Here is a 13,024-nt window from a genome sequence, read left to right on the forward strand (position 1 = left end):
CATCCTCTGTTCTGATACTTTCCCTAGTTACAAAGATTCAGGATGCAGACAAGATCTCATTCCTCCACTGTTCACACCTTAGGGTACTACACCAAGACAAGGCAGGTTGGCATAGAAGACAGAGCCTTATTAACCTTAAAATCCAGTATTTTGAAAGTTGGGTTTGGATTAATTGCCACTTGGTTAATTTAAAATACATGGTTCCATTAAATAACAACAACAATCTATCAACTGAGAAGAGAGATGGGTTGGGAGAATTCCTTCCAAGTCCATATCAACTGAAAGAGAATGGTGTGGGTTAAGCAAGGGAAGAGACCCTTGTGTAAGTTGGAATGACATGCTAATTTAGCACCTTCCTCACCTAGTGACATACCTTCCATCACTTACATCATAGCTCTGACTCTGAGAACACATCTCATGGTAGACTAGCGTCTGATTTAGAAATTCCACTGTCAAGTGTGATCCCAGGGAACAAAACATGGCATCCCAAAGCTCACACATCCTCTTTCATCCTCTCTCATTGACTTTCCCTCTGTTTCTGTTTCTTAAATTCCCACACTGATGTCAACTCATAATTCAGTAGAAGAGTCATTGTATTAGAAGGGGGTTTGTGAAATGCCATCAGGGTAGATTGAGAAAATTGTTACAAATTGAGTTCAAGTGACTGGCCTCAGGGAAAAAACAGTAACAAGAAAGATCCTTTCCCCTTGTCATCGTGGGTGCCGGTTAACCAGTAATGGTGTGACTAGATGATGGTATTTATTCTACACAACCTCTTAGAGAAGTCTTTCAGAAATTTTGAGAGACTTTTTTCCACTTTGACATTTATTTTGAGTGAATGAAACAGTAGAAAGTGTTGCTACACAGGATGTTGTTGGCTCTAGAAAGAAACACACAGTCTAGTCTTTCTTGAATAAAAAGCTAACAATTCTTGTTTCCACCTAGTCTTTCTTGGATCTTGCATTATTTCAGCATCTTCGTACCCAATAAAATCAAATTAGGGAAAAAAACCAGAAGAACTAGTTATTATTATCTTGTTCCACACTCAAAGCCAAAGGTGACTGTCATATGCCCTTTATGTAACTGGCAACAGCATTTGCAATTTTCATCGAGCAGGAAAAAGAGAATAGCTGCTTATCAAACAAAGTGATGCATCCATGAAAACCATCTTCCACATGGTACCAGGTTACAGGGACTCCTTGGTCTTCCAAGCGCTTCTTGTAGAGCAATGCATCATCACGCAGGGGGTCATACTCACAGGTCACCAGGAATGCTTCCGGAAGCTGAGCAATAATCTTGTCATTTACTAGGAGAGGTGAAATCTCTGCATCTGAAATATGTTTGATTTCCAGATAGGCAGCCTCATTGAAAGGCCCTGAAAACTCAGGCAGGAGGCTTTTGCTCTTAAATCTTCTAGGGATGTTATCAGAGCTGAGCCATTTCCTGTACTTCTTCCAAGTATCTGGAGGCATATAAGTCCCATTAAATAGTGCATCTTTCCAAGATAAGTCAATGTCCAGGTATTTACACACAACTGTCATGAGTATGTCTTTGGTGAGGAACGGGACATTTTGGTTTTGCTGATGTGATGGTAGGCGGAAATTGATCACCTGCATAACTGGGGTAATAAGCACCTGAGCACAGATGTGGGGGAGACTTGGGAAGTTGAGCAATGCCTGAGTGACAAGGGCCACAGCCCCACCTCCAATACTTTCTCCACAAGCTACCACCCGGGAGGGGTCTACCCCATAGGTCATTAGATTCTTCATGAAGTGAATGGAGGCATTTAAGCAATCCTTAGAAATACAAGGGTGATGGTGGTCAGGAAGCTTGCGGTACCTAAGAGGAAACAAACAAACTCAAGACAGCAATATGCACATGGGTCACTGAAGGCCATTTGAACAGCATCCTCTACTCTCATTAGAAGAAGAAACTGATTAAATCCTCAAAATGACCCTAGCAAGTAAATAGCTATCCTCATTTTCCTGTGTGGACATGAGGAACCTGTCAGAGTCAGGGAGGATGGGTTTTCCATTCCAACCCACATTATTATTCCCATAGATGAGAAAATCTGGCAAAGCTCAGAGCCCTTGCCTTAGGAAACAGAATGCCAGTAAAGATCCAGGAATGGCAACTGGAGCTCTGCTGGTTCCCCTGGGATGTGTCAAGAGTTTTGGCTCTCCCTGTTGTATCAAGCATTCAGTGAGCATTGCCAAAACCACTGTTATTTAAATTTTACATCAATTTTATATTAATAGCACTTGTTATACTAATAACTAATAGCATGGAGTCTTAATATGAGTGAACCTTCTAATGTTTATTTTCCTGGAAATGAGTGTCATTGTTAGGGAATGAGAGAATTAGACTCCCTAATTGAAAGCTCTTAGACTCTTCTCCAGTGCCCTGGCAGATTTTAAAGAATAACTATTACTCACACACTCATATGGGCTATCCTTATGCTAGCACTGGTCACTTTGAAGAACCTACATACCTTGAGGAAGCAACAAGCTATGCAACAACTGCAGCCACTAGATGCTAAGACACTCTAGCTCTTGCAGTTGCTTGTAACCCACCCACTATTTCAAACAGCTTTCACCAGATTTTCCCTATCACCTTCCCATCAAGACTCTGGTAGCCTAGAAGATGTATTGTTGAAACTGCCTCAGAGGGACAATGATACTATTCTCATGAATGCAATGAGATAGTTACAGGAAGAAAGATTTGATGGCAGTTCTGACCACAGAACCAGAAGAATTGGAGCACCACATAGTGCAATGGTGGCAGAGGCACAAAGACCAGTGGGCACCTTGGCAGTGGGAATTGGTAGCTCTTGGAAAAAGCTAGAAACCTTAATGACACAGAAACTGCAAAGTAGTCTCCAAGCATCAAAAGTGAAGCTTTAAGAATGGCAACAGATAACAGAAGAAAAGACACATTGGCAACAGTAGTAGCTCTTGTAGATAACAATAAAGGAAGAAGATAGACAGCAGTGGCCCCAATGCAGGTAATTAGAACAACAGAAGCAGGAACCACTGCTGTAAGGGCCAAGGGTTGTAGACATCCTAGGCTAGGAACTAGAACATGGGTATTATAAAGGCTTGGGTCAAAGGTGACTTCACACATATACACAGGAGTTGTATCACTAAGCACCATTGTATTAAAGGTCCCATTAACAAAAGCAAGCTTAAGGGCAATGAACTCAGAGGTGGTGCCTGTTGTGGCTCCTAGTTCTCTGCTGCCAAGAGTCACTTCAGAAGCTAAGGACTATGAAGCCATAAATGACCAATGGAAGAATTGCTCATCTACCCACAATTCCCACCCTAGTGGAAGGAAAGAACTCCAGGGAGATGATGTCATCACTCTGTCAACAGAGTTTCAGAGACTTCATTTAGACCGAAGGGCTGTTGCTTTCAGAAAAGGAAAGTCAAGAAGGAGAGATAAAAACAAGGAAGGGGGGATTATGAGAGGAGTCAGGGAAGAGTGTGGAAGAAGGAAATAAGGGAGGAGGGAAGAGTAGGTAAGGGGGAAGGCTGGGGATAGATGACTGTGTGTTACAGCAGAATGGCTCACAGCAGCCCTCTGGCAGTTCCAAGTCTCTTCTCTAGCCAAACATATCCACTTGACATTCTAGTACAGCTTCTCTGGCCCATGAATCAGAACTCTAAGTATCTGGAATCCCACACTGAGGAATTCCCTTCAAGATTTCAGATCAGGTGCTTGCACACTCCTCTGCAGTTCCTTTCAGGGAATTTCAGAGATGTGCCTTCCCATATTAGAAGTTCAGACACTGTGGGAAGTTCAGATGAGAGAAGGTCTCTGGAGTCTGAAAAGGTGTTACTAGATATCCCTATACTACCAGAGAGGAATAGAGAGTCTAAGTGATTTGTTCTTGCAATCCAACTTCAGTTTATACCCGTTCTGAGAAACGTCAGGGTATGAGAGGACCACTGAAGTGGTAGCTAGAGTCACCCAAATCTGTACTCCAAAATCCACCCTCACAAAGATAAACCACCAACTGTCTCAAGCTACTTACCCCACTGATAGCACCACTGAATCTGTCTGCTTGGCCAGAAAGCTGCACAGATTGTGGTAACTGTCTGTAAGAGGAACCCAGATGTTAAGCAGTGTGACAAAAGCCCAGCAGTTCCTACTATAGTTCCAGAAATAGCAGCTGTCCTGGTGGATGTGGTAATGTTGTTATTCTTTATTTTTTCTGAGGTAATCTTGGCCAACTCTGCCTGGGCAAGGCTAGACATCATTCCCAAATTCCTGAATATCAAGATTTGGTTGGAATTTGTGGATCACTTTCCTTTTTCCTTTTTTTTCTTTTTTACTTTTTATTTTTATTTACATTTCAAATGATTTGCCCTTTTCTGGACCCCCACTCCCCAAAAGTCACATCAGCCCCCTTCCCTCCCCCTATTCTCCCACCTACCCCTTCCCACTTCCCTGTTCTGGTTTTGCCTTGCTACATTGAGTCTTTCCAGAACCAGGGCCCACTCCTCCGTTCTTCTTGTACCTCATTTGATGTGTGGATTATGTTTTGGGTATTCCAGTTTTCTAGGTTAATATCCACTTATTAGTGAGTGCATACCATGATTGATCTATTGAGACTGGGTTACCTCACTTAGTATGATGTTCTCCAGCTCCATCCATTTGCCTAAGAATTTCATGAATTCATTCTTTCTAATGGCTTAATAGTACTCCATTGTGTATATATACCACATGTTTTGCATCCATTCTTCTGTTGAGGGACACCCGGGTTCTTTCCAGCTTCTGGATATTATAAATAGGGCTGCTATGAACACAGTGGAGCATATATCCTTATTACATGCTGGGGAATCCTCTGGGTATATGCCCAGGAGTGGTATAGCAGGATCTTTTGGAAGTGAGGTGCCCAGTTTTCTTGAATCAGGATCTAAAATGGGCATTGCTATGCAGATGTGTTTGCAGATCTAGCCTGGATTGTTAATATGCTCAGAATATTGCATTCATAAGGACAAATGATGACCAGATGAGATGTTTATAGTAGTAGGCAGGCCCATTAAGATTAATGCCAAACTCATCTTGGTCCAATTTGGGACTTTGTTTGAGAGATCAGACACTGTATCAGAAACACTGTATACATCTTTGTTCCACCCCTGTCCTGTGTTATGCACATTTGAAACCATTATGGACTCTCTCTCTCTCTCTCTCTCTCTCTCTCTCTCTCTCTCTCTCTCTCTCTCTCTCTCTGTGTGTGTGTGTGTGTGTGTGTGTGTGTGTGTGTGTGTGTGTTCTGATTTGTCCCCTATTCCTGGAGAGGGTTTAGGGCTATGTAGATGTTTAGTAAATATCTCCTGAGCCATTTCTGCTTAAGACATAGAAATAGCACTATCTTGCAATAGAGTATTACAGTTCAGGGACGAGTGTCTCAGGGGCTAATGACAGTGAAGAAAAAACAAGGACAAAGAATCCCTAGAAAAGTGTGGGTACCACAGAGAAGATAGACTTACAGGTAACTTATGAATTATAAAAGGCATCTTGGTAACATCTTTAGAATTTTGATGGCTACCTTAACCACCAGAAGGTAGTAGGTAACCCTCATCCCAAAGTGATATCTTTTGAGTCTGTACAAACATCAAGCACAGCAGAACAAGTGAGCAGCCCAGGATGCTTGTTGTATTGACAAGTTCATAGGCTGTAGCACAGCAAGGGTAAGGGGAGACATAAGTGGCTAAGTGGCAGATGTACTCAGGTACTTAATGTAGGCTGATGTGTATCAATGTCAAGTACTGGGTCATTCTTGTGGGGAAAGAAAATAAAATCTAAAGTATGATAATTGGAGCAAGGAAACAACTTTTCGCTGTAGAGATGATCAAGAATGGGGTTTTAACTCAGTGGTCCAGCTGAGCTGAGAAAAGCATGCAGACGTGAAGTCATGAATGGACAGATAGAAATGGCCAGTGCTGGGAGTGGGAAGGAAAGGGAGACGTCACGCTCAGTGCTGGGAGAAGCCTGGTTGACAATGCTGCCCAAACCTAGATTGACTAATAATATATTACACAGGAAACATTGCCATCTAGGTTTCAACCCCATTGAGTGACTTGAGTTCTAAGTTGTAAATCCATTCCTTAAAAGCTCCACTTCTCTTTGCTTTGACTCTCTCCTAAGTGGTCCTCATAAGAATGTATGAAAGACTTTGCCTGCCATGAAGACCACCCTTTCTTACCCAGCACAGAAACTACTCACCCAGGCTGCCACATATGGCTCCCCCTCCATGGTAGAAAATAATGCCTCGCCGTAGTTCTAAGGATACAGCCTTGGGCTGGAACAGTCTCACAGGGATTGTCCCAAAACGCATGTTGGTTACCACCAAGTTATGGTTCTTCTTTATGACCATTAAATCGTAGAAAAACTGAATAAATCTGAGCATGGAGCAAATTCTCATCTTCTCTAATATATTTCCCTGTAGGAGTTAAAAGAAGATTCAAGGCCCATACCTAAACATAGTAAAAGCAATATATAGCAAACCGGTAGCGAACATCAAACTAAATGGAGAGAAACATGAAAAAATTTTAGTCCCACTAAAATCAGGGACTAGACAAGGCTGCCCCCATCTCCATTTCTTTTTAATATAGTACTTGAAGTTCTAGCTAGAGCAACTAGACAACATAAGGAAGTCAAAGGGATACAAATTGGAAAGGAAGAAGTCAAACTATCACTATTTGCAGATGATATGATAGTATACTTAAGCGACCCAAAAAAACTCAACCAGAGAACTCCTATAGCTGATGAACAACTTCAGCAAAGAGGCTGGTTATAAAATCAACTCAAGCAAATCAGTAGCCTTCTTATATGCAAAGGATAAGCAGGCTGAGAAAGAAATTAGGGAAATGACACCCTTCACAATGGCCACAAACAATATAAAGTATTGTGGAGTGACTCTAACCAAACAAGTGAAAGATCTGTATGAGAAGAACTTCAGGTCTCTGAAGAAGGAAATCGAAGACCTCAGCAAATGGAAAAATCTTCCATGCTTGTGGATTGGCAGGATTAATATAGTAAAAATGGCCATCTTGCCAAAAGCAATCTACAGATTCAATGCAATCCCCATCAAAATCCCAACTCAGTTCTTCATAGAGTTAGAAAGAGCAATTCTCAAATTCATCTGGAATAACAAAAAACCCAGGATAACTAAAGCTATTCTCAACAGTAAAAGAACTTCTGGTGGAATCAGTATCCAGACCTCAAGCAATAATACAGAGCAATAGTGTTAAAAAATGCATGGTATTTGTACAGTGACAGGCAGGTAGATCAAAGAAATAGGATTGAAGACCCAGAAATGAACCCACACACCTATGGTCACTTGATCTTCGGCAAAGGAGCTGAAAGCATCCAGTGGGAAATCATAGCCTTTTCAACAAATGGTGCTGGCTCAACTGGAGGTCAGCTTGCAGAAGAATGCGAATTGATCCATTATCATCTCCTTGTACTAAGCTCAACTCTGGAATTGGTCTTAAATCCCTATTTCACCCTGTATAAAACAACTTCAAAAGGATCAAACACTGTACTATAAAACCTGAAATTCTAAAAATGTTAGAAGAAACAGTGGGAGAAAAACTTTTAAGATATAGATATAGGTAAAGACTTCTTGCACAAGACTCCTGTCTATCTGGAAATAAGGGTAAACACTGAGAAATGATATTAAAAGGCTTCCATACCCAAAGGAAACAGTTTTAGTTGACTAAAGACTCAACCCGTAGAAAGGGAAAATTTTTGCTGGTGATGCCTCAGAGAGGATTAAATTCCTAGTGTGTGTGTGTGTGTGTGTGTGTGTGTGTGTGTGTGTGTGTGTGTAGTGAGCCACCCTTTGTTCTTCTCTGTTACAAGATGGCGCTGGCCACATGCTGCTCCCTGGTAGTAAATCACTGGAACACATGCGCAGAGTGCTGCATTCCTTATCTCACTTACATGCTAATGAAGAACTCACTGAGTTCACCTATGAGAATACGGCTGGTTATCTCCCTGGGCAAATGAGGCTAGCTAGGGTACTTAAGGTGAGGCTGGGAGAGAGCCCAGGGCCGCCAATAGAAGAATTAAGTTCAAGTCAAGGTTTCCCAAATAAAACCATTATAAGGACGAAACTCCTTGTGTCGCGTAATCTTTGCTGGCGAAGGTGGACGTGACATGTGTGTGTGTGTGTGTGTGTGTGTGTGTGTGTGTGTGATATGATATATATTATATATATATAATATATCATATAAATCATCCAAACAGTAAAATAAATAGATCCTACAAGACAAAGGACAGATGTCAATAAACATATTGTCTTATTTTTCTTTTGTGGCTGTGATAAGAAAGTTGGCCACAACCACATGTGTAGATAAAGGCCATGATACATGCAGTGAGATAGTTCTTCTGGTTAAGAAACTAGAAAGAGCTTGTATCTGGTCTGGAGCAAAGAAGATATAAACTAAAGGCTGAGGCAATCACCAGCTAACTGAAAAAACACTGTACATCATTATTGTGGAGGCTCAACCTCCAGCATTTGCAGATGGGTAAGTTATATCTATGGAAGTGACCTAGGGAAGAGGTGAGGGATCAGGTGGAACTGCCCTCAGAGTAGGTATTACTGATGAGACTCGGCAGAGGAAGCCCTAAGTATTGGATAAATGAATTTGTTCAGATTTCAGTGGGGGGTGACCAATTATTCTATGAAAGAACTCCCCAAAGAGGGCTTCAAATGGTGGTTTTCCCCCTGTTTGAGTTTTAGGAGAAAGACTTTAGCCTACAAGGTGTAGCTCACCTGCCTCCCATCAAGAGTGCAAGGCCTGCTGAGTCAGGCTAGACTTTTGACAGCTCAGTTCTCAACCCCCTCAAGTTTCAAGGCACCCCTTAATCACATAAGTTGGCTCCATCCCTAGCTCCCTCAAGAGAAGATTGCAGCTTCCCCTTTTCCTACTTGGAGCCTTTCTTATCTGTTCTCAGGTAGATGGGCCCAAACTGTCACCCTTTTTAATGATAGCTGTGTATTCCTTACATACCTTCACTATACTTGCCTGACTTCCTTAGAAATTGCCTAAGACTTCACTCCCAAAATATGATAGCCCACACCACCCAATGAGGTGCCTGCTAGCAAAAATCACAACTTCTTCCTCTCTCAACCTCCACCTCTAGAATAACAAATATTTGTTTGGGAATATTGAAGATCATGTAGTGTTAAACTAAAACTCACATTCTCAAAGACTATTAGATACATCAGAGAATTACATTGTTTTGTGTGGGCTTTTTTTTTTTTTTTGATGACGTTCACATTTCCCACAACTGTGAACTAGGTGTGATACTGTAGAAAAGAAACTACTGGTTGGAAAGAGTGTAGTATTTCTGGTAAATTGGGGTATTTGAAGCCGTTGTTTGCCAATCCACAGCTCTAATCTATCCTGTTATTCTACAAACTCTATGGACTTCAAACATCTTGATGTCTAGGAAAGCGCTTGCAGATAAAAATGAATGAAGGATTTAGGCCAGAAGCTTTCAATTGTTGTATTGAACAAGGCTTGCTCAGTCCACTAGGTGTGGTCCATTGTGGACAAAATCCAACAGCACAGGGACACACTACTTTTTAAAGTTACATATGAATCCTATTCTTCTTCATCATGTGTTATATAATATGTATATTAACCTCACAAGGCAGAGAGTGCTGTCTACCTTGAAGATGGAGACTCTGACATGCATAGAGGCTAAGCAAATGGTTCTTGCAGCCAGTGAGAGCAGAGCAGAAATGCTTAGCAGACAGCTTGGCTGTAGCTTCTTTTTTCCACTTTCTTCTCCACCTCTCTTTTCCACTGTAGGTGCCACATGAAGTAGTCACTTAAGAACTGTGGCCACTACAAGTCTTCAGCCAAGGTTGAGACATTACATTCTTCAAACTGTTTACTTCCCACACAAAGCCAAACTTTCCCCAAACCTATTGTACCTGAGGATAGACTTTGGTCCCTATCCCCAGTCAGCAACAAAGGTAAGTTCAGAGTCCAGTCACCCAAGGCAGCCATGAGAAAAAGCTGAATACATGCATCAGCACATAGATTTGATCTGCAAAAGGGCTCCTGCTGAGAAATAATCAGTGGTTTCAAAGTGTTCACAAGTGTGCGACAAAACACCTAGAAGTAAGTGAGTAGTGTAAGTAGGGGGCTACTGTGGAAGGAGGTGTCAGACCCATTGAGCTATGGATCTATTTTGAAGAGAAAATGACTGAAATACTTTTTCAGTCCTCAGAAATAGTCTAGTTAATAAGTAGTGATGCCCACCTCCAATTTCAGCCCTCAGATGGTGGGAGCCAAAAGATAAGCACTTCAACATCATGAGACACTTATTTCAAAACTTTAAAAGGAAAGGAAGAGCTGGGGGTGTGTAGCTAAACAGAGTGCTGACTTAGCATGCAAGCTCTAGTCTGATCCTCAGAACCACCCAAACCAAGCATGATACTGTATGTCTCTAACCACAGCACTTGGGAGGTAACAGTTCTAATCCCAGCACTAGAAAGGTAGCAGTGGAACAATCAGGAGCCTCAGGTCATTTCTGGATACATAGTGAATCAAGGCCAGCCTGACCTCTACAATATACTGTCTTAAAAAAGTAAGAACAAAGACAAAAGGAAGGTAAGGTGGGGGGGAGAAAGAGAGAGGGAAGGAGGGATAGATAGAAACAAACACAATGTTTCCATATTTCTACAACAATGTAGTCATTCAGACCTGTAGGGAATCTAGTTAGGGGAGAATAAAAGAAGGGAAAACTACAGAGATGAATGCTGGAGACCATAACACCCCCAAGAGCAGACTCACCAGAGCAATGATGTACAGCATTACACAATGCAGAAATCTGAACTTGACAGGATGCTCCAAGGCAGAGGGAATCTCCACAATGAGAAAATGTTGAATGACAGCCCATATGAAGACCCCCAGATAAAAGGCAGATAGGCTCACAAGCAGCACCAGCCACAGGACAGCCATGGCACTGAGGCTCTGAGAAAATGCTCTCTGAGGTCCTGAGAAGCTGCTGTCCCGAAGATATTCCTTGACAACAAATGACCCAGTTTTATGGCCTACCACCTCCACTCCTTCTCTCAGACTGTACCTGACTCAGTAGCCTGACCTAGCCTCTGAAATAACCATGCAAATTAACAACAGCCAGAGGAACCTTCTCCCCAAGGAATAAATGCACTAGGAAAGCCAATCTGGATGACCAAAGTTTCTCTTTTGTTTGTTTGTTTTTGTTTTGGGGATGATGATGATGATGATGATGATGATGATGATGATGATGATGATGGTGATGATGGTGATGATGATGACAATGATGATTACTACTACTACTTTTATCTTTTACAATCCACTCATTATCCCCTCCCTGTCTACCCTCTCACATTCCCTCATCACATTCCTCCTCCTCACTGTCTCCAAGAAGATATGCACCCCACCACAGCCAAGCATCCCCTCTCCTAGGGACCTCAAGTCTCTCTAGGGTTAAGCATGTCTTCTACCATTGAGGCCAAACCAGGGAGTCCTCAGCTATATATGTGTTGGGGGCCTCAGATCAGCTCATGTGTGCTACCTGGTTGGTGGCTCAGAGTCTGAGAGATCACAAAGATCCAGGTTAGTTGAGACTGCTGGTTTTCCTTTGGGGTTACCTTCCTCCTCAGCTTCTCCCAGACTTCCCCTTATTCAACCATGGTGGTCCCTGACTTCAGTCCCATGGTTGGGTCTATCTCAGTCAGATGCTTGTTGGGCCTCTCAGAGCATCAGTAATAGTGTCAGGTATTAGAGCTTTGCCTTGAGATGGATCTCTACTTAGGCATATCGCTGGACTGCCTTTCCTTCGGTCTTTTCTCCATTTTTGTAGCTGTAGTTTTTTTAGACAGGTACAATTCTGGATCAGAGCTTTTGACTGTAGGATGGCAACTACATCTCTCTACTTGATATTCTGTCTTTCTACTGAAGGTGGACTCTACGAGTTCTCTCTCCCCACTGTTGGTCACTTCATATATTTGATGTATCTCAGAATAGGGCCTCCCATTCCAAAAAACATCATTCAAGCCAGGTAGGGAGGAGAGGCTAATATCTGACCAATCTTGGGATATGTTTAGGTTGGCAATATGGCTCTGAAGGAGATTTGCTTCAGGGTGCATGGATACCATCTTCCTTCACTGCCTGCCTGAGTTCTTTTAAGTCTGGGGCTTGGAATGGGTACCAGTTGAGTGGTTTAGTTTAATTGGGTTAATATTAATGGGGAATGCTCGAACATTTTGGGATTCTAGCTCCATATAGTATTCCTGAGCAGCATGGGAGACAGGGTTTGTTTATGCAATGGACTTACAAAAATTACAAACTTGTTGCCTGGAAGATTGTTGGGGGTAGGAAACTACAGAGTTTGGTGGGGTTTTGTCTAAGCATTTTGTAGGCCTTTGGCTTTTGTGGCTTGGGGAAGGGGTGGAAGATATCTCTCTCCCATTGGGTTGGGGGAAAGTCCAGTAAGGGGAGAGGCCAGTGGAAGCTCATTTGTTTTTCTAATGGAGTCCAGTCTTTGGGTGAAGGAAGGAGGCATGGTAGGAGAAGATGTTTTATTTAGTGTTTCCTCTGAGGGATAAGTAGGCAGGAGTAGGTAGATGGGTTTTAATTCCTTTATTAGTTGTGAGATCTGAAATAGGGTGCTCTTTAGGACCTTGATCTTTGGGCTCATCTGACTGAGGGGCTCAAGGGCTGTGCTGTTATCATCCTGTCCTATTTTAGATGGCTCTATGCCTTGCCAAATTACAGCTAAGATCAGCAAAATATCACAGGAGGGGGTTTTCCTTCTTGGGTATCTCTGCTTCTGATAAGAGAAGCTACTCAGATCCATGAGTCAGGGCTTTAAATATTATCATTGGCCATTCCTGGTGCTATCTGAAGGACTTCCTTCCAAAACAAGGATGCTTGGGTTTTGGCTTGGTTATTCTCTGGGATGATAGAAGGGCACACACCTCCCTAATCTGTGGGGATTTTTCATGCAG

At 42.3% G+C, this 13,024-nt stretch overlaps 1 protein-coding gene across 1 annotated transcript; it reads right to left on the reverse strand.

Annotated features, from left to right (window-relative positions):
- Window positions 1–1,064: 1,064 nt before the first annotated feature.
- LOC127680179 (arylacetamide deacetylase-like 4) lies at window positions 1,065–10,991 on the reverse strand. Its single transcript, XM_052175743.1, has 4 exons — window positions 10,824–10,991; window positions 6,232–6,448; window positions 4,034–4,097; window positions 1,065–1,839 (listed from the first exon to the last, which is right to left on the reverse strand). The coding sequence occupies exons 1-4, from the start codon at window positions 10,989–10,991 to the stop codon at window positions 1,065–1,067; spliced, it is 1,224 nt and encodes a 407-aa protein (XP_052031703.1).
- Between the last annotated feature and the right edge of the window lie 2,033 nt (window positions 10,992–13,024).

Source organism: Apodemus sylvaticus, chromosome 3 (genome assembly GCF_947179515.1).
Source record: "Apodemus sylvaticus chromosome 3, mApoSyl1.1, whole genome shotgun sequence".
Lineage (NCBI taxonomy): Eukaryota > Metazoa > Chordata > Mammalia > Rodentia > Muridae > Apodemus > Apodemus sylvaticus.